Below are 20918 nucleotides of genomic sequence, written 5' to 3'. Positions count from 1 at the left end.
TCACTGAGTCCTATTTAGTTCTTTGGAAATTTGGAAGTTGAAAAATCACTACGTTATGTTGTCACATTACAAGGAAAAGGCTCGATACGCAATACCACAATAACAAGAAAAAACGTCATATTATTTTCAACACAAGATAATATTAGATCTCATTTAGATAAAGATCATTCTAAAACTTGGTATCTAGGAATCACTTTCTGAACTCTATTCTGGGTTTTGCTGCTATGATAGGCAAGTCTCCACACCATTTTCAGAGACAGTTTAGATAAGTGCTTTGTTCTAAAGGTGTATCTTGAAAAGTAGACTTCGTTTTCAGCCCACAGTCTTTTTACATTTCATTTGAATTTAATATTCTGTTACGCTGTCCATAGTCTATAATTACATAGTCTAATATTGTTTGTGTGATGGCACCTACCTTCCCTCAACACGCTTTGTTCTTGTCTTTATGTTTAACCAGTGAATCCTCTGATATCTCTTCTCGGTTCCCCCCTTTTCATGTCAATAACAGAAGCTCACACAATGACACAAAGGCTTTTTAATTTGATTTCAGTTCTGATCTGGACCGGTCCACAACGCGCCATATGAAGGAAGGAAACGCGATCAAAAGAGCTGAAATGAGATGATTAGACATGCAAGCAAAACAACACTCTCATTATTTAAGTCCAAGAGAGAATTGTAATGAGGAATTGACAAAAAGGCCAGCTGCGGATTGCTTTGAAAACGTATCAGTGGCAATCATATTTGAAAATGTGCATAAATTCTGCCTTTGAAATGTGGCATTGTCTGACCGGTCGCTCATTCATTTCATTACACTTTCATATTTACAGGAATTGCCTTTACTTTTGTCTTGGAGCATATTTAATTGTGAATTTCCACACAGTATTCAACAAGAAATCGTTAAATGATTCGAACACAGTGTTTTCTAAGGGATGACAAAGTAATTTCTACCTTCTATAACAACGGTAAACTCATCCATATTTTCCGAGGGTGAACATTCAGGCAGCGAAACACTGTGTTTTGGTTGGTGAAACTACTGATGCTCATGGCACCCCTCGAGTTCAGCTTCCTGCCTTTAAAAACTCTCCTCAGACGTGCAGTGGTAATGCCGTGTAACGGTTGGGTTGCCGCACCGCAGCAGCCTCATTACCAAGTTTGCCACACGTTTTTGAGTGTGCAGTGTGCAGATTTCTATAAGAGTTGGAAGCATTAAGTGGGTGCAATAGTTCAACTTTTGCTTCTCGCTGCACTACTTTGCCCTTGTGGTGCAATGGAACAGGTCCAGACTAGAAGCGCCGAGTGTGAGTCCCTAAGGTCTCGGTCGGCCAAAACCCTCATGAACGTAACACACTGACATACATGTTCAGATAAAAAACAATGTTGATGAATCATGAAACATTTTAGTGCAATATAACCTATGTGGTTACTATACATCCGATGAGACTTGCTGTGCATTTGCTGATCACGTTCCATTCTTTCTCTCATTTGTAAGAGGGAGTTCTTTATTTGGAGTGGGAGGACTTGTTGTTAGATGCACTGATCCCATAATGACCTTCTCCAGCAATAATCCCTCTGTCACCTAAGACAGGGGTGGAAAGTAACTCATTACATACTCACATTACTTTGAGTAGTTTTTTAGGGCAATTGAACTTTTTTGTGTCAGTTTTAAAACCAACCATTACTGGTATTAGTTACATTTAAAAAAACATATGAGTAGTGGTTCCCAGTCAGCCCTATTCTGGGTTATCTCACTGCTGTATCTGCTCCTTTATATAGTGACCAACACTCTAAACAGCACCTGCTCTGATAATCTGTATCAGAGAATAAGCAAATTGTGGTTTAAACGAACGGAATTCAGTGTTTTATACATTTTTGAATTGATAAATGATTAGTCTAAAATGCTGCTGAAATGTAATTAAATAAGTGACTAGTAATTACTCTGAGTGGTAAACATTTGGCAATAGTACTTGTACTTGTCATTGAGTATGTTTTTAGCCATGTACTTTTACTTGAGTACAACATTTTCAGTACTCTTTCCGCCACTGCCCATCAAAGTATCCCAGAAGATCTCATGCATTTCTTCCAGGCCATACAAAAATATATACATAATAAACTATTGGTCAGGAACAACATTTCTCTTGTACAAATAGTGAAAAAATACCTTAAATAATAATAGTTTCAAATGCCAGTGAACTTCTACCAGTCTGTCCATTATGGTCCATTATGACTCTCCCGTGTTAAATCTCCGTGGCGATAACGTCGTCATAGGTCTGCAGCCCTGAGCAGTACTGGATGTCCGTGCGCAGTTCAGTCTTAGCCTCTAGTTCAGCTGAGACCTCTTTCAGGCTCCTCTCCAGCTCCCTGTTCTTTTTGTGCATTTGTAGGTAGTTGATCTGCAGTTGTTTTTGATATTTAATGACCTTTTCCTTCTCCTTGTTCCACGTCTGTCTCTCTTGCTCAAAGCGGACGGACAGTTTGTCTTTAGCGTCCCTCTCGTGTTGGACCTGTTGTTGGAGATTGTCCACTTCCTCTCGGAGACATTGGGGTGGTTCAGTCTTGACAGGGAAGGAGGGTTGTTGAGGAGTCCCTTGTTCTTTGGCCTCGGAAAGATCCTGTTTTAAAGTCTCAATGTCATTCTCCAGTTGGCACACTTTCTCTCTGAGTATGTTCGCCTCGTTTATTTTTCGCTGGAGCTCATTTTGACACACCTGAGACACAAAAACACAATAAAGTATGTTTGATCAGACAATACAATGTTACTCTTGATATGATGCCAATTTGTGCTTGAATTTGAAAAGATGGTTTTCTACAAACACAGTAAAAACACTGGGAATCCGAATTATCCCTCAGTTTTTAGCTTAATATTAAAGTTATGTATGACAGTTCCTATTATAATATCTGCAATCTCTTCTTTTTAATGTCACACCGTTGTTTCTATTTACGCTTCAAGTTAATTTTTTATATCGTCACACATGGCTAACTGCAATGTCTTCTATTTTAATGGTTCAAGAACCAGCTAAAAGTGCATTAATTACAAGGAGTGCTTCTCGGTGCTACGATGCGTAAGGTATCAACACATTAGTCAGTTCTAACTCTGTCTTCTTACCTTGAAAATTTTGAAATAAGTAAAAAAAAATAGAAGACTTTTGCTTTTGGAAAAATACAGTAGATTAACAAAATATAATGTAAATTGTAATGAAATAAAGGTGTACTGTGTAACTTTTCTGGTCGTCTCTATGGAGATGATAATGCTTTGCCTGGAATGTTCCACACTGTGCACTGGGTGACTAGCACTCTTGCCTCACAGTTGGAAGGTTCCTGGTTCTAGGTGGGCTTCCTCCACTTTCCTCCATCAACCCAAATACACACAACAGGTCAAATCCTCCTGCTCAGGTCCTGAAGCTTCGACCAAGATCTGGAGGTTGTCTCAGCCGCATTGAAAGGACTCTAATCTACATTTTAATTTAAATTTCAATTTACTGCATGTCCTCCCCTCTCAACCCCCATTTCAAAACTGTCCTCTCTAATAAAACCTGCGGGTCAGACATTATTTTTTTTTTAACTCTTCTGACTGAAACCCACCTCAGCCTCTCGAGTGCGTGCGTGCAGCTTGTCCTCGTGCTCTCGGCTCTGTTTCTCAAAAGCCTCCATCTTGGCGGTGACGTCCTTCAGCGTAACCCGAAGATTTAGGATCTCACTGAGTTTGTGGCTCACATCGGCCTGACTGTCTCTGAGCTGCTGCTTCAAGAGAAAGATCTCGCCTGACTTTTGGCAAACCTGTCATAAGGAAAAATGACATACATGTTCAATAAATACTTCCAGTTATTCCACAAACATTTTGAATACTCTAGTCTAGTCAGTACATTCGATTTGGTGGTAGGCTTTTGCGGGAATGCGGACATTTTTATACATCAGTATGCTATATCTAAAGGAAATTTTACATCTATAATTCATGTCAGCAATCCTCTGCCAAGTGTTCTGACTTTTACACCTCAGTTTTAGAATCTTAATATCTTGCATAGCTAACTTCTGCAGTGTCTTCTTCTATTTTATTGCTTCATTGCTCTGTGAAATTTGTATTAATTACTTTTGAGTGCTTGAAGCTAGTGTGTGAAAAGGGCTGTGATGCTTGTCATGTTTTAACACATTTCATACAGTTTTATTTTTAGCGCAAAGCCAGGCATAACTCTACATTTTCACTCTCCAGAATATACTTGCATAATTAGTACTTCATTAGTTTTAAACCATCCTAAAATGCAAATAGTGAGAACTAAATGATTACATGGGAAATGTTTCATTTTGACTTTATCTTTTGTTCTTTTTGTGAATGTTAAAAGAATTGCTAAAAGTTCCTAAAAGTAACTACCTCCCATCGAATTTCCTCCAGCGTGGGCGCCAGTGCTGTATTTTGAGTCTCGTACTCCCGCAGTCTCATTTCGATTTGTTCTTTTTCTTGGGTCAATCCAAGCACATGATACTCAAGTCTCTGTTTTTCTTCCTACAGAAGACAAAATCATACAAAATCAGATCTTTCAAACAGTTCCCGTCTTATAATGTTTTTTTGTACTCAAACTGAGATCATAAACATCATGAGCCATCATAATTTATAAAACTATGTATTGATTTTGTGATTCCTGTGAATGTGCTCTTATCGGAGCTTGGATTGAACTATGGTGCTTGTTTACTTGAAAATAAATATGGATTCTTCTGAACATTTTTCTGACTTCATTTATTATTTTCAGTAAGAAATGTTTTTTTTACTAAACCCTTTAACGGTGAAATAAATACAATCTAATGCCTGATGTCTAGACTATGGCTGAGGGGCCAACCATAAATAGTACAGGTTGGAAAATCTCTACATTCATAACCTAAACAAAACACATTTTGCTGCAGAACAAATAAAGATGTGGTGGGTCAGTCAAACCTGTTCAATGCACCAAATCTGAATGATTCACTGTATTGATCACCTGTCTATGGCCTTCGCTCAGCAGTTTTGCCTCTGATCTAAAGAGAAGGCGATGGTGAAGATGGACTGACCTGTAGCTTGTTGACCTGCAGCTGCAGGCCCTGTGGACTTCTGCTGGGCGTCTGCTGTAGCCTACACTGCTGCTTCAAGCCTTCAATCTCATTCGCGCAGTGTCTGTGTCTCTCTTCAAAGCGCTGACAGGCTTCGGCTCCTTTCTCTTCAAAACTCACCTGTTTGAAAGTTGCAAAAGCTCTGTTAAAAAACTGTATTTCTGATTGGGGAGGCAATGATTGTATGATACCTGTAGCCTTTGCAGTTCACTCTCTCTCTCCAGAAGTCGGTGCTCCAAATGTTCAATCAGCGAGTCGTCTACAGTAATGGGCGATCGAATCCCACCTGTGGTTTCACTCAGAGGACTGGACTTCTCTCCCGAGCACAGGGAGCCGTTAGCATTAACATTAGCCTTGGACACAGGGCTATTAAAGGCAGGAGAGTAACGCGACTCTGGGCTAACATTAATCCCATTAAGCCATGAGGGAAATGTGGGGAGGAGACCCTTACTGAGGCTGTGTGCAGCGGGTGAGCCACTGTCCCAGTGTGAGCTGGGGCCCAGACTGTCACCCGTGCTGTGGGTGGGCAGGGAGGACATGGAGTTTCGACCTGAGTCTGAGAGGGTCCCTGCGAAATATTAATGTTGGTGAGAGACTACAAGAAAGTACATATATTTCTATTTCCGGGCAAATTTGATGGCACCACATGTCACAAAATAATTGCGCATAGCATATATAAATATAGTAAATTGCTCAAAGAACAGCTTAATTTATGGAGCATTTGAATCATACAGAAAATTCACAAAAATGTTGCCAGTTATAGATGTTTTTTGCAGTCATCAAACTTAGTTATTACTTTTTGCAAAGTGGCAAATCAGTCTATCAGTCTAGTTACATTTAAATTTTGCAGACATTATTTGTAGTAAAATAGTGACTATACCAGAGAGGTTTTCGGTCCTTTGAATGATATCTGGGCATGTTTTCTCCTTGGATCCGAGGATGTGGTCCAGGCTTTTGTGGCCTGTCTCTGAGGAGGTTGTGTTCTTGGGCACAACAGGCGTGAAAGCACAGACCAGTAGCTGCTCAGTGGATGTCTACGAGCAACAGAGGCACATAGTGAGCGGCACTCTTGTAAAAGTAAATATTAGTGTAGTACCAAAAGCCTGTATTTCCACAAGGATTTACTATTTTTATATACGGAAAATCTTTACAGTGTATGGCTAGTTCTCTTTCATCCAATCATGTCAGAAGCAGACACATCCACTGGATTGCTTTACAAGGGGAACTGTCAAATGCAGTATTTTAAAGTATACTGTAGAAGAACTCCTGTCAAAAATGAATTTACACTCATCATCAGCCGTGACATTATGCATTATGACCACAAGTTTTAAACTGTGACAGCAAATGAAAAATTATACTTTTACCCCCTACAACATCAGTCAACTCAGTCGCACTGTCAACAATACAATTTTGTCACACAACTACTGTATAAAGTACTTTATAATAACTTTAATCAAAATGTAATTATCATGGTAGGTACAGTTTGTTGTCAGAATATAGCGTGCATTAAATTGATTGCGCAAAATCAGCTTTAATGAGCATTTACCTTTTTACAGTTATATTTCCTCATCATTAGTTTACTCAAGGTTTTATTTGGATTGATTGACTCAAGCATGCTTGAGTACTCCTGTATTGTCCTGCATATCAGAAAACGCTCAGTGCTCTGTATTTAATTGTGATTACAGTATTTGAAAAATGAAGCCTTGGAGTGATGTGGTTCTAAAATGTCACATAACTACAGTACACCACAAAACTAAACACATGTAAATTACAATCCGCTGCTTGTTACAGTGAAATTATCATCTACTTATGTTCTTGTGCATGGAAAAAAAGCATAATATGTCCCCTTTAAGCCCACATGTGGCTATAATACAACCAGCAATTGTCACGTGGTCATGAAGTTGTGCCTGAATGTGGTGTGAGTTCATTCGATTGGGGATAACTCACCACAGATAAACGTATACTGCGCTTGTCCCATCTGTGCTGTCCAGGACAGCACTGACTGTACCTCCTCTGCCCCCCTCTGGCTCCTCCCCACAGCTCCCCTCCTCTCGCTGTCTGAGGGAAGATGAATAGCCCCTCTCTATGATATTAATAATATGAGCTACTGCTGAAGTGTTGGAGCTAAAGCTTGTGAGCTCAGCATTCCTCCTTCCTGACTTCATGACTGGGACGTACACTGCTTCTCCTGTTTTCGCCCCATATACCTCGCTCTGACCTGTTCTCTCTGAAGTTGCTTCCTCTTCCCTTCTCTTGCCCCTGAGGAATTAGGATGCATTGAAGGAGACTACGTTTGGCTCAGTATATCTGATAGGATTTGTCTGTAACGAACAAACTAAATCTTTGAGTGGCTGTTTGCCATTCGCTGGCCACGGCTCAAGTCTGTTCAAAGATGGGTAAGAAGCAGGTTTTGTGTGCGTCAGTTTACACTTTTCTGAAGTGAAAAGTGCAACAACAGAGAAATTTGGCCTTCAAGTGTATATATGTGTGTGTGTATATATATATATATATATATATATATATATATATATATATATATATATATATATATATATATATATATATATATATATACAGAAATGTAGGCGCAGGTTTGAATAAAAAAATACCTATGTTACATAAATTACTTGACCTTCAATGTCAGATGAACAATATTTAACCTTTCTTTGTAGTATTTGTAACATACATTACCGGTTACAGATACAAGTACTCACTACTTTCATTGGGCAATGTATTTATTCCAGCTCAAATTGTCATTTATAAAAGGGTTTACTGGGGTTATAAAGAAGAGTTAATGTGTCAGTGTAAAAAATGTATCTTCAATGTAATAAATATGTTATGGTGACTGGCCAAGTCTATACAAAATGTACACTTAATATACATTTTGTAAGACTTAATTTGTGTATTAATCTTGAGGTAGGTAGGTCAATTTTATTTTGTATCATTGGGCTCATAAAAACAAACCAGTACTGTTGCTTTAGTCTGAAGAAGCTATTCTAATGACTCTAAAATGCACACCATGGTTGTTTGAACATGACAAAAGGAACAGTGTTTAATAACCTTGTTTGCCAGAGTCTTGTTCAGCAGTTTTGGGGGCATCTCTTCATCTGTGTTTGAATCACTATCCTCCATGGCTGATCCTCTGTGCTGCATTGACCGTGACTTCTGGCCTACCTTGAAACAGAAAACAACACACTATTTATAGAAAACAGCTCCGTGATACAACATTTCAATTTCTGCATGGCTTGCCACATACACATTTCATTGTGGTCACATTTAATATCCTAATATTGTCTGTTGATAATTAATTGATTAATTGATAACAAATTTTGTTCACCGCACCTCCAAAAAGTGATTGACATGTATTCCAACCAATAAGTGAGTGAGTCTGTATGTTGATGTAAATGTACACGTTTAAAACTGTTTAGTATTCATCTAAATGTTCTCAATATTATGTTCATAAAGAGCACATACATAATTTGGGCATCTTACTAGTGCCAAAGTATTCCCTTATAAAATGTCTATGGCTAGCATTAAATTGGCACCGTACGTCAGACATTTGTCTGATAAAAGTGGTTATATGGACCCATTTTGTTATTCCTACAAAATACCCTGCACTAGTGCCCATCAGAATTAGTTTTCACTACTCCAGGTGTTTTTAGACTTGTTCTTAAAGGCTCAGGAGGTCATTTACCTATTATTTTCATGTATTTTTGTCAGGTGGAAATTGAAAGGTTATGAACCTGCATTTTTCATGTACTTTCTTTGTATATGTCAATAAAAGGCCATGGTTCAAAACGGTTCAAACATAACATACCTTAATATAGAAGAAGTCCTCACTGCGTCCTGATCGAGAATGGGACAGGCCTTTAGTGGGATAGGAGGAGGAACCAGGACTAAAGCTACACTTGAGCAGGTCGTCCAGGCTGCACCCTCCACTCTTCCTCTGCTCACTGCTGCTCGACTGCTTCCGCCTGGGTTGGCCTGAAGCTCTGCAATGCTTGGCTGCGTTGAGGCTGTGGTTGCCCGTGACTAGGCTGCTCACGCTGCCCATTGTCCCGCAGGCATCAGTGATGGTGGGGCAGTGCTGGGGTGGGGGCCAGAGGAAGTCCTGGTGGTCCACTCAAGTGAAGCAAACACAATCCTCCTGACCCAAGTGTAGTGCTGTCAGCCTCTTCATCTGCATAAAGAAACAACACACAACACTGTATGAAGGAGCAGTAACTCAGTCCAGACATGTTTTGTGGAGTAAGGGTTGTCCACATTAGCAAAACAAACAAGCTGTATTTCTTTGGAGCTCTGCCTGGCTTTGTGAGGCTAGATTTATAGCTCACTGTTGAATTTGACAAATAACCCTTTGAGAAGCTCTCCTCTCACAAGTAGACTCCTTACAGTCTGCTAAAAACAAGAGCAAGAGCTGCTTGGGACAGGCGCAGAGGCTCTAAGCTCAGACACCCCTGACATGAAGATGGGGAATTTTATTCTTCTGCTGACAATGATCAACATTACAACAGTAAACTTCTCTCAAGCGGTTTTAACCATACCTGATTAAGAATACATTTTGTGATATGAATTTGATTACTGACATGCAACAATAAAATTACAAATTTAGTTTAGTTACAAAAACTAAATAAAAATTGCTTTCAGTATTGATATACTCAACATAAACAATACAAACTTTTAATCAGTACCATTCAACACAAATATTTTTCAATTTCTTCCTTGAAAGTTCAAACTTTCCTCCAAACCCCACACTTTTACTGATAGAGGATTGGCTGAAGACTTCTGGATTTAAAAACAACAACAACAACAACAACAACAACAACAACAACAACAACAACAGCAACAACAACAACAACAACAACAACAACATATAATTGATAATTAGACATGACTTTATCTGAATGAATTGACCAGTCCTGAATTCAGACACTGTTCCACATCATTGTTCAAATAACATTACACATTTATTACGCTTAAGTAACAACATTTGTGAAACTAAATGTCATTATAATTTAAGGGTAAAATATTAGCTGTGACTAATTTGTGTCTTTGCTCCTAGTTCTCTGTGTGTGGCTGTTTTGCATTGTCTACTTTAAGGGCCCCAGATGCTACATTAGTATGATATGTAATCCACTGGGGAAATGTCCTCCCCGCAGTTTCCACCATTTCACTGTGGGCTCCCCTAACCACCTGGTCCCCTGTATTTAAGCTTTATATAATGGCTCTGGCAACAAAGCACTCTAAACTTATTTTGAAGGATGTGTTCTCATAACTCCAGCTATAATTGATTCTTCTTGAGTGCTTGTTGTAAGAAACACATAAACGTCAATGTCTGGGAAGCAGAAAACAGAGAACGAGAGTGAATCAAGACTGTCACTTTCCATTGGGGCAAAATGATGATAAGCGAGAGGAGACGTGTAGAAGATAGGATTCATGACAGGGAAATAATAGGCTGAAGACACTGAATGAGCAACATGAATACAGGAGAAAATGCATAGACAGGAAAGCACTGCCTTGTGAACATTATGATGAAAATGTGCTTGTGGTGCTTCAAAGTTACAGGAAAACTGTTTCTTGTAAACCAATTTATCTAGTTAGGGGGTAAATGCTCAGGTGCTCTAATTACTTTAGTCTATCACACGGAGGACCATACCATTATTGCACTAGTTTATAATATGGTGATAGATTTGCAAATATCGCAGCGTAGCTCTCCTTGGTAATATTTGGATACCCTCTTTATTAGTTGTACCAGACACTTTTTTTAATGATACAAAATAAGAGCAAGATGTTTATTATATATAGGTCCCCTGAATAATTAATGAAGGTAGATGGTTAATGTTTACTTAAATCAAATGGCATCTTTGTGCCTTTGGACTGGTGTTTCAAGCCAAAAGCTAAATCACAAACTTCACTATCATTCACCGATATTAGCATTTCCCTCTGACACTGGCTGAAGTAATGAAACAATAGATTTTACTTACTGCTTCCTCCCATTAAGCATCCATCTTCCACAAGGCCTCAGTGGTCTCATTTATTCCAGGTATACACACAACTGCACCAGCGCCAGAGCGAGCTTGCACTGTCACTATAACCTGGGACAAAACTGTTATAAAGGGGTTGGTCCCTCTGCTTTCTTCTACCAGCGTTGCATTATAACTGACATAAATGTGACTGTGTGTACATGGGGGTGCGTTTTCGGGACCCCCGCCTTAGGCCCCGCCCACCTCCTCAACCTCCAGGGACCCGGTGCTCAGCATGTGCTCCCCATACAACCGACGTGTGCCGCTCATGTGATTAACTGGCGGCCTTGACAAAAGATCTGACACTTCCCTCGCACCCCTGTTCTGCACTATCTCCCCCTGTGCATCGACTAACTGCATAATAAGCATTCATTCACTCCCCCTTCCCCAATCCATCTATCCTTGCCCTGCACCCACCCTCAGAGCAAACAGCACTACATCTCAGCTTTCACCCTTTGTCTGGTGAAGTGTGCCGCGTTTTTGTGCTTTTTTGTTTGCATCTTTTGTCCTCCACGAACAGGCCAGCACCATATTGGAGTATTAAATAAATGACTGCCGGCTTGTCCCGTTCTGCTGTTGTGGTGTGGACTCACTAACACCCTTTGGTAAGGCAGATGACAAAACACCTTTGGATGAAACACAGGCAGGTCAGGACAAGGAGATATACAGAGGGATGATAGAAAAGGGTCTTAAGGGCTTTTACTACCACTAATAGAGATGGACGAGGTGTATTCGAAGTGTACACTCAACTAAAAGTAGTACTGTGATCACCAAATAAAATAACACGTCAACAGAAATTTGGTAGCCCAGGGCAAGAAGCCTCACATGGGCCCCCCTCTAACAGAAATTAATTGGAGGAGGGTCCAATTCTGGGCCCCTGAGACCCTTGGGACAATTGACCCCCCTGTCTATTCCCCTGATAAATAAATACTACCATTTAATTATTACATATATGTTTTATACTAGATGTCCCTCTCAAACTCTTTATTCTACCTGCTCAAAAAGCTCCTGACTTTTGCTCCAATATGAAGAATATGTTTTTATTTATTTTATTTTCTTGAATAAATGTTATTTACTATTAATCACTGGGCAGTTTTTCAACATGTAACATGTAACCTGGAAACAAGATATCGTTATATTTCTCCTCCTCAAATTACCTATGATCTAAGTGAACACATGGTTGCTCCACAGTTTGCATCATGTTGCATCAGACTTCTGCTCTCGACCTACTTTGAGAATCATTTATATGACCAACCATAATCCGCTGCAAGTCCACAGGTTTATTCAACTTTAAAACAATGACGCTGTCAACTCTTTCTTCAGAATGTTTCATCAATAGGTTGAATAAGCAGGATTTTGTGTGTTTTATAGTGTCTGGACAAAGAATGCGTAGGAGAGGGTTTGTGCCAGGCCCCAGTTGACCTCCCGATACTTATCCCAACAACAGTTTGACATAACACCCCCATTCTCTCTCATCTCCCCCATAACATGTCCAAATGCAGACAGGCAGACTCAACCAGGGCCATGGCCAATCCATTACCCCAGCCAGAGCAAGGCAGCAGCGTGCTACAGCGGCCTGGGATTAATACCTGTCTCAACAATGACCGTGAAAGTCTCCTCCGTCACACTGTACTTTGTCCACAATGCCACGCGGACAGATGGCTCCGCGTTAAATCTCACTGTCTGTATGGTAATTTTCAACAGATGCACGTGTAATCCATCAGGTTCAATAGCACTGTTTATTTGGGTCAGTTCAGGACTGCTTATTGTCCATTGTTATGATATAAATACATATATAAAACAAAAACCTTGTTTCAGATGGTCCAAAACCCTTAAGGTTAGTAGATATTTTTAGTGATAGAACCTTCAAAATCAAGCCTTTACTACATCTGAACTAACGTATAGAAATTATGTATTTTCTCTATGTTGCCAGAGTTACTGTATTTTTTCAGTCGTTGAGTAAGATTATTTTTCAGTAGTTTCAAATGAGTTCTTAATGTACATGATTTAACAAATGAACACATTTTTAAAAGCAAAATTGAAGCAAGGCAAGAAAATAACGCATCAATTACATCAATTTTAATTTCCCACAATGCCCCTCTGCAGCCAATATATCCTACTGGGTCTCTAACATCTAAATACCTTTGGGATATCTTCAAACAAGAAATCACTAGTGTTCCAGCCACCAGCAAACTCTGGTATTGTTCCTGCTCTGTGTGCAGTAAAAATTGCATCAGCTCATAGTTCATTAGTCTTATGTTGATGACAGATAGAACATTATATTCATCGTGAACGCATGGACTCTTCCTGGTGTTCTACAGAAAAAGCAAATGTAGCTTGTAAGAGCATGGGCATTACTGGATAGTGCAAACACCCAGTCACACTCAGTTATATAATAAATACTGCAGAGGACAGTGCAATCATTTAACAATTTGAACGTTCACAAATCTTATCCTGCAGATGCAAGGGAAGCACAGCCACCAGCAAACGCAGATGAGTTTGAAATCCATCTCGATGCCCTTTCACACTGATGGTCCCTTATACAAAATGTGTGCTCTGCTCTCTCAGTACTGATGCTGTGATGCAGCAGAGCAGACACATCCCATTATCCCAGGTGTGACATGGTGAAATGCAACTCTCCAATTAAAGTGAAAAGTGAAATACCTGTGAACGTTACCTGCAAATGAAGGATTAACAATCACAGAGAGAAGTGATGTATTCCCTCTAATATTTAACGTTTTAGAAATACATTTTATTACAAGTACACCGAGGCTTGAAGCTGTATTTCTAGTGCTGCCATGCAAAAATATGGCACTTGGTAGTTGTTCGTAATTTATATGATTGATAGAATTTGAATGAAAAGCTCCACAAATTCACTTTTATTAAATCTTCCTCTTCCGAAGATATTTTACAAAGTCTTACACTCTCCCTCTCCTCTTCTAAACTCTCTCTCTCTCTCTCTCTCTTTCTCTCTCTCTCTCTCTCTCTCTCTCCCTCCATCGCTCTCTCCCTCCATCTCTCTCTCTCTCCCTCCATCTCTCTCTCTCTCTCTCTCTCTCTCTCTCTCTTGCTCACTCCATCTCTCTCTCTGTGTTGGATACTGACAGACATCTATCTCTACCTCTGCTCTCACTGACCAGCCGCACACAGAGCTGTGCTCACAGTACGGGGCCAGTGGGAGCTAAATTATCTTTTTAGTGCATTGTAAAAGCGATTGAATAGGGCTTGGGAGCAGAAGAGCTGAATACCAGACATTCATTTCTGCCATAGAATGAGGAGATGGAATACCAGGCTCAGACTGACAGAAGTGTGTTGAAAATAGGCACTGAGATATGAACAAACAAGCAATCAAACATTAAGAAATATAATGATTTACTCTGGGGTGATCCTCTAGTTCAGGGGTGTCCAAACCTTTTTCACCAAGGGCCGCATTTTGAAACTTAAACGGGGCAGAGGGCCACAAACAACTTGACAATGTCGAATTTGTTGAATGACAAAGTGAATCATTTGAAATTTTGCATTTGATGTCATTGCGATGAGCCTCCACACCTTTAATTATACCTAGAATATTAATATAAGGTTGGTATAACATCAGTTTGCCATCAGTAAAGTACTACTTTTTGAAGTTTGGGCCATCATAGCAGGAAGCTGGAGGGCCAACAAAAATGTTTGGTTTACGGGGCCGCATTTGGCCCCCGGGCCCTAGTTTGGACATGCCTGCTCTAGTTAGAATAAACACACTGGTCGATGCCTTTTCAACCAACATTGGCTAGTGACAACAATGTAACATATCAATGCTTTTAAGTTGCATCTTAGCATCTAATTGATACATTTGTAACTTGGCAATTTGAATAAAGGAAAATATTGTGCGTAACTTTAACAGAAATCTATTTATGAAATGTTTTGTTTATTCAACCTCTCTTTTAATTCAAGTCAATTTTTCATAATGGAGTTTAGTTGTTGTGTTAGTCCCTGTAGTTCAAATATGAATGAAAAAATATGGTTTATTTGCTACGTTAGATAACAAATATTTACCAACAAATAGTGTCCTTTGTACAGTGCTGATAAAAATCCTTCCACAGTCTAAAATATTCATTAATAGATAATTTCATATCTTCCACGGGCAGCCTCGTCTTTGACAAGGGGCAAGCTTTTAGTGAGGAGGCCCCCAGTGAAATTAGATTGTATTCATTTAATAGCATGTGCATCCGAATGAGACGTTAGGTCAACCTCGTCAGGACTGCACAGATAAGGACGCTGCTTGGCGCTTTGGCCTTTTATTGCCATACAGCCAGCTACTATTTCTGTAGTACATGCATTTGCATAACCTTGGCAGTTAGAGCATAGAGGAAATGTATTTTTAATGGAGTCTAAATGGGCCTTTAGCGCTGTGACAAGAATTCAAATGAATGCTTATAAATTTAAGGAGCAGTGAAATTAAATTTTAGAAATCTCATATTATTCCTATCGAGACAAACATTTGTCAGTACGAGACTGTGAGAGCTTCATCACTTTATGGAGGTCAGTCATTGTTGGGCTGGTCTAAAGTCATCAAATATTCATATAAAGCTTTTATCTCCCAAAAAGGCAGCTGTAAAAGCATGTGCGTGTGTGTTATATATAATATTAATATAGCTGTTTTCTTTACCTTTGTCACTGCCACCCACATGCAGAAGAGAGACACATACATTCAGATAACCCTGAAATAGTGTGTCACATGTTTCTTCTTTAGACCTGTGTGTTGCATGTGTACTTCATGTCCTCAGGTTTGATGTACTTCTGTTGTCTACTTAAGCCAGGGGTTTGAAGCGGTGCAGTTATGACAAAACCTCTATGTTTTACCTTGTAAACCAGATTCATGTCTGTGTAACAACACCACCCACACATCCTCATCTGTCTTTGACACATTTGTCTCTCTTTGGTTGTCAGACCCTAGTCTTTTTGATATGAGATGACATGCACACAGGTAGGTGTGAATATGAAGAGTTTGCCCATTGACCTGGCAAGCTGAAGACTGAGATAAGGCTGTCAGGCTGTGTGTGTGTGTCTGTCTGTGTGTGTGTGTGTGTGTCTGTGTGTGTGTGTCTGTGTGTGTGTGTGTGTGTGTGTGCGTGTCTGTGTGTGTGTGTGTGTGTGTGCGTGCGTGTGTGTGTGTGTGCGTGTCTGTGTGTGTGTGTGTGTGTGCGTGTCTGTGTGTGTGTGTGTGTGTCTGTGTGTGTGTGTCTGTGTGTGTGTGTGTGTGTGTGTGCGTGTCTGTGTGTGTGTGTGTGTGTGTGCGTGCGTGTGTGTGTGTGTGCGTGTCTGTGTGTGTGTGTGTGTGTGCGTGTCTGTGTGTGTGTGTGTGTGTGTCTGTGTGTGTGTGTGTGTGTGTGTGCGTGTCTGTGTGTGTGTGTGTGTGCGTGTGCGTGTGCGTGTGTGTGTGTGTGTGTCTGTGTGTGTCTGTGTGTGTGTGTGTGTGTGTGTGTGCGTGTCTGTGTGTGTGTGTGTGTGTGTGTGTGTGTGTGTGGGAGGAAGACACAATGAGTTAACTTTCAAAGATCCATATCATATCATTTGGGAAAAAAATATGTATGACCTGACCTCAGAGATACATGTGGCCAGATCCAAATTACAAGTCCTCTGACAATGTAAACAGATGCATTATATGCATAAAATCTTCATTAAAAATATATACAAACATGTAATGTTACAAAACTATGGTTTGGGACTAACCGGATAAACAACAAGACCTTTTACTTGTAACTTAATCCATCATGACGTTCAATCAAAATATTTCCCACAACAGCATTGGTGAGCGTGTCTAAACAGGTGCCTGCCACTTCCCTTTGACTCTGTCACCAACACAATGTTTGACATTGGCCCAGCGGCTGCATGTTCCCAGGTGTGTCTCCAGTACAGTGGCTGTTAAGGGCCAAATTATACCCTTCAGACATTATTTTGTTGCCATTAATTAAGCAGAATAGCAAGTTTGGACAGAGTTAGCTGTATCAGGATGGACACATGTGATTCCTTGTTTCTTCTAACCACCATTTTTAGTCAAAATGCTGCTTATTTCCCAGAATTGTTTTGCACAGTGTAATTCCTAGGCAGTTATTCAGACATAAAAACAGTAGTTTGTCTGGTGAAGGTGCCAAACCATTAAATGCGCCATGACTCACAATACTTTTACTAAATATATTTTAATAAATTGTGTCTCTTGGTTTCAGGTTACTTCTTTTCTTGGAAGTCTATACAAACTTTTTTTATTTTCCAAGCTTGGAACTGTCATAGGAAAACTTCAGATACATTGTTGCTTTTATTTTAAATGCACTCAAACACAGGCCCATGCCATCTACATTTCCCCCCACACTTTTCCTCTTGGTTTGCCTTTGTCATGCTCTGAGTGACAATAGTGTTAAGGCCATCACAAGCTAGATATCAGGAGGTGTATTTGAACAAGCCACATTGAAAGACAATTCCGTTTTTAATTGGAACAAATACATTTAATTGTAGAAATCCGGTTATAAAAAAAGAAACCATGTATTTGCCCTACTCTTTTAGACACTTGTTTCCTTTTAAATTGCTTGCTTGAATCCCACAGTACACCAATTAGCCTTTTGTCAAACTAAGCCTAGCGAAACTAAGATTGCCCTTTAGTTGACTCACCTCCATGTCCCATCAGCCAGTTGCAGTCCTGTTGTATTCCCAGGCTGCAGAGATCACAGTGAACAGGCCAGTGTGCGATGTAGAGCAGTCCAAATGGTCTAAAGTTCCAGCTCACTGCTCCTGGTCCAGCCCTGTCAGTCCGCCTCGTCGCCCATAGTAAACTGCCACATTCCTCGACAAGCGTGCTCTTCCTCTCCCTGCACTGTCCCTCCCACTTCCCCCTTCACACTCTCCTCCTCCAGCTTACATGTGCACTTTCTTCATTTCCACAAAACTTTTCACCTCATTTCTCTTTGTATTGGTTTGGGTTCCCTGTTATTCATCTGGAGTCACTTGCCTGTACATGTCCACATACTGTGATTCGCAGATAATGGCTGGGGCGGTTCTTTGCCCCAGTCCAACAGGAATAATCTACTTTTATATGAATGTGCCTTGTACGTGATGTAGTGCAGGAACAGTAATGTGAGTCACTGTTATCAAAGGAAGCTGTGTAAGTGTGCCCCCGACTACAAATACTAAATAACTGCTTTGCTTTGGGAATTTGGGTTTGCAAATATGTCAGTGTAGGAGGATGAAATTGTGAAAGCTAGTCATATTTTTGTAAATACAATTTCCAAATTGAATACTGCTATCCTTTGCTAAAATGTGTTTGATAAATATGTATATGTATTCATGTATGATTGTTATATGGACATATTTGATCATATTTTGTGTGTTCATGAGCACATTATACCCTATGACAAATGACCAAATATGACTCATTTTTATAATAAATAAATAAATCACAGTAATAATAGTGCTTTTCTATTTCCTTGGGCACTATACGGTACCTCACATTCACAGTTATACACCACAGACACCCATGTGAGTTGCCCAAGGACACAACAGCAGACACCTGAACCCAAAAAAGATGTGAAGGGATCAAAGGACAGGCTGTTTAATTTATGCAACAGAAGAATGGAATAAAAGGTAAGTTACCAGTTCCTTTGACAAGTGTTTACCTGCCTGTGTTTGCTCCTCGTTTCAATGTCTTTCAAATGCACCATGATTTGCTTAACCTTTTACTTTTTATTTTCCACTTTCAGTCTCTTCTTCATTCCTATATGCCTTTTAAGTGCTGACAAGCATTGTATGATAATCAGTGAATCACAATGCTTTGTCTTTTTCACACTCAATGGAAGTATGATGTTAGCCTTGCTGTTTTAGACATAATGCAGCTGCCAACAGCTCTCAGAGTTCCAATTGTCCTACAATTATATTCTCTCTTTTATTTTAGAAAATTATATTCAATCAGCATCTTAAAATTATATTTATCATCAAAACTTATTTGTGTCAGCTTGGCACTAAGGGGCATTTCAGCACATTTGGCCTAAGTTTAAATGCAAGTTTTAAAGGATGGCTTTATACCCAGAAACTATAAAAACAAACCATAAATGTTCTCTGAATGATACAAATATACTCTCAGAACCGCTTCCAGACAGTAAACTTTTTGTTGTTTAGAAGTAAACTTTTCTTCATCCAAAAGCAGTTATCCACAATTACAATGGATAGCTATAATCTAAAAACATGTTTTGTGTAAATGATGTACCTGCACTACTCTATTGGAATACGCTATCTTCCATTACACAGCATTCTGTTTGATGTAGGCGTTTGTCAGCGCTATATAGGAATATAAATGTGTGTGTATGTGACTATGTGCTTTCAACCTGAATTTCTTCAGTGCGTGATGCATCTATAATTCACAATACAGCGACCTGGCAACAGCTGTATTTAAAAACAGCATATAATATATGTACATATACATGGGAATATGCAGATCTTTGTGAATTTTTTCCTTTCTTTTTAAACACAACAATATAATTACACAGTTAAGAGATGGTTATGTGCGTTGCCAAACTCAGCTCATGTGGTTCCTGGTTGGGTGATTTTGTATTTGAATGGTCCAGAGCAGCAGATTGGAAATGGCTGAAGCAAATCATTGGCTTTTACGTCAAATGTGCTCTTCCAGAACCAGCCTCTCTGTTCTTGGCCCTCTGCGGTCTTGCTTATCTTGGTTCACCCTGCAGATGCACACATACATAAAGACATAGTGGGGGATCAATACCACAATGCATAAATGCATTTAGCATAATAATGTTGACCAGCTGGCCCCTGCCACTGACCCACCTAGAGCAATGTCAAGTGTCCAGAGTGGGAACCCCTCAGCACAGAACCTGTGCTTCACCATCACATAGGGGGAGACACTAATGTGAAATTTAAACACAGATTTGGTGGTTTGGAGTGGGTCAGGTGTTCTTATTCCAAAACACTTTCTTCCCTTTTTGTAAAAGTATGTTTTACATACTGGCTGCCTCTTGTGAACTCCACCAGCCGGAGTCAGAACAGGTTTGTGAACGAACGGAGCATTTAGCCATGAATTATAAGATCCCATTTCTCAGTGTTTCTAATTTTAATTAACTTTCTTTGTTTGTGGACTTATACTTGCCCTGACCACATGCTGATAACATGACTTGTACTGTGGGGAATTTCATCCACTAAAAAGATGTGCAATGTCAGTCCAACATACTCCCAAAGCACGCATCTTAAAATCCAATTTTCAATGTAAGCATTGTCTCTATTTGCACATGTATATATGGACTAGATGGTCACAGGAAGCTGACTGAATACAATGAATACTGTATTGAAATGCACCAATAATAGCACATAAAAATGTATTTTTTGAAGGATAAACAATTTATTCATCAGCAGCGTTCGTTGGGCTCTGTGCACAGCAGCAGCTGGCTGAGCCAACCGTTTCTCACAGTTAATGATAACATTTAGAAAAATGTAAAATATAAGATAAACAACCACAGTAAATACTGTCTAATTTCAGTCTTTATTTTAATTGAGATTTATTTTTTAAGAATTACCGTTTGCATTGAGAGACAAACACGTCCCTTTACTAACACTTTGGTAAAGTATTCACTCTTTAAATAAAGTCTTGGAAAGTGTAAGCCTCGTCCTGTCCAGAGGCACGAGAATACAGTGGTCAATACAGGGGCTTTGTGGCTGGCCCTGCTCCACAACAACACACAAGCAGCAGCACCACACAAAGGACTGATTGCTCTGGGGGTTAATGTGGGTTTTGACTGATAGATTCAAGTTACTAATATTCTGTTTCATTGTTAAATTAGTCAA

At 39.7% G+C, this 20918-nt stretch overlaps 1 protein-coding gene across 3 annotated transcripts; it reads right to left on the bottom strand.

Moving 5' to 3' along the window:
• Nucleotides 1–520: 520 nt before the first annotated feature.
• Nucleotides 521–17922, bottom strand: lzts1 (leucine zipper, putative tumor suppressor 1). Of its 3 annotated transcripts, XM_072433378.1 has the most exons (9): nucleotides 17742–17922; nucleotides 8891–9253; nucleotides 8134–8247; nucleotides 5954–6107; nucleotides 5265–5641; nucleotides 5035–5193; nucleotides 4364–4495; nucleotides 3580–3774; nucleotides 521–2705 (listed from the first exon to the last, which is right to left on the bottom strand). In XM_072433378.1, exons 2-9 carry the CDS (start codon nucleotides 9125–9127, stop codon nucleotides 2235–2237), a joined length of 1839 nt encoding a protein of 612 aa, XP_072289479.1. In that variant the 5' UTR covers nucleotides 9128–9253; nucleotides 17742–17922; the 3' UTR covers nucleotides 521–2234. The 3 variants fall into 3 exon arrangements, with proteins under 3 accessions (XP_072289479.1, XP_072289480.1, XP_072289481.1); XM_072433379.1 differs by lacking the exon at nucleotides 8134–8247; XM_072433380.1 differs by lacking the exon at nucleotides 8891–9253.
• Nucleotides 17923–20918: the final 2996 nt, after the last annotated feature.

This window comes from Eucyclogobius newberryi, unplaced genomic scaffold, assembly GCF_026437365.1.
Source record: "Eucyclogobius newberryi isolate DKJ021-1_F unplaced genomic scaffold, fEucNew1.0.hap1 SCAF_6, whole genome shotgun sequence".
Classification (NCBI taxonomy): domain Eukaryota; kingdom Metazoa; phylum Chordata; class Actinopteri; order Gobiiformes; family Gobiidae; genus Eucyclogobius; species Eucyclogobius newberryi.
Note: the sequence above shows the minus strand (reverse complement) of the source record. Positions and strands in the feature narration are given on the sequence as shown.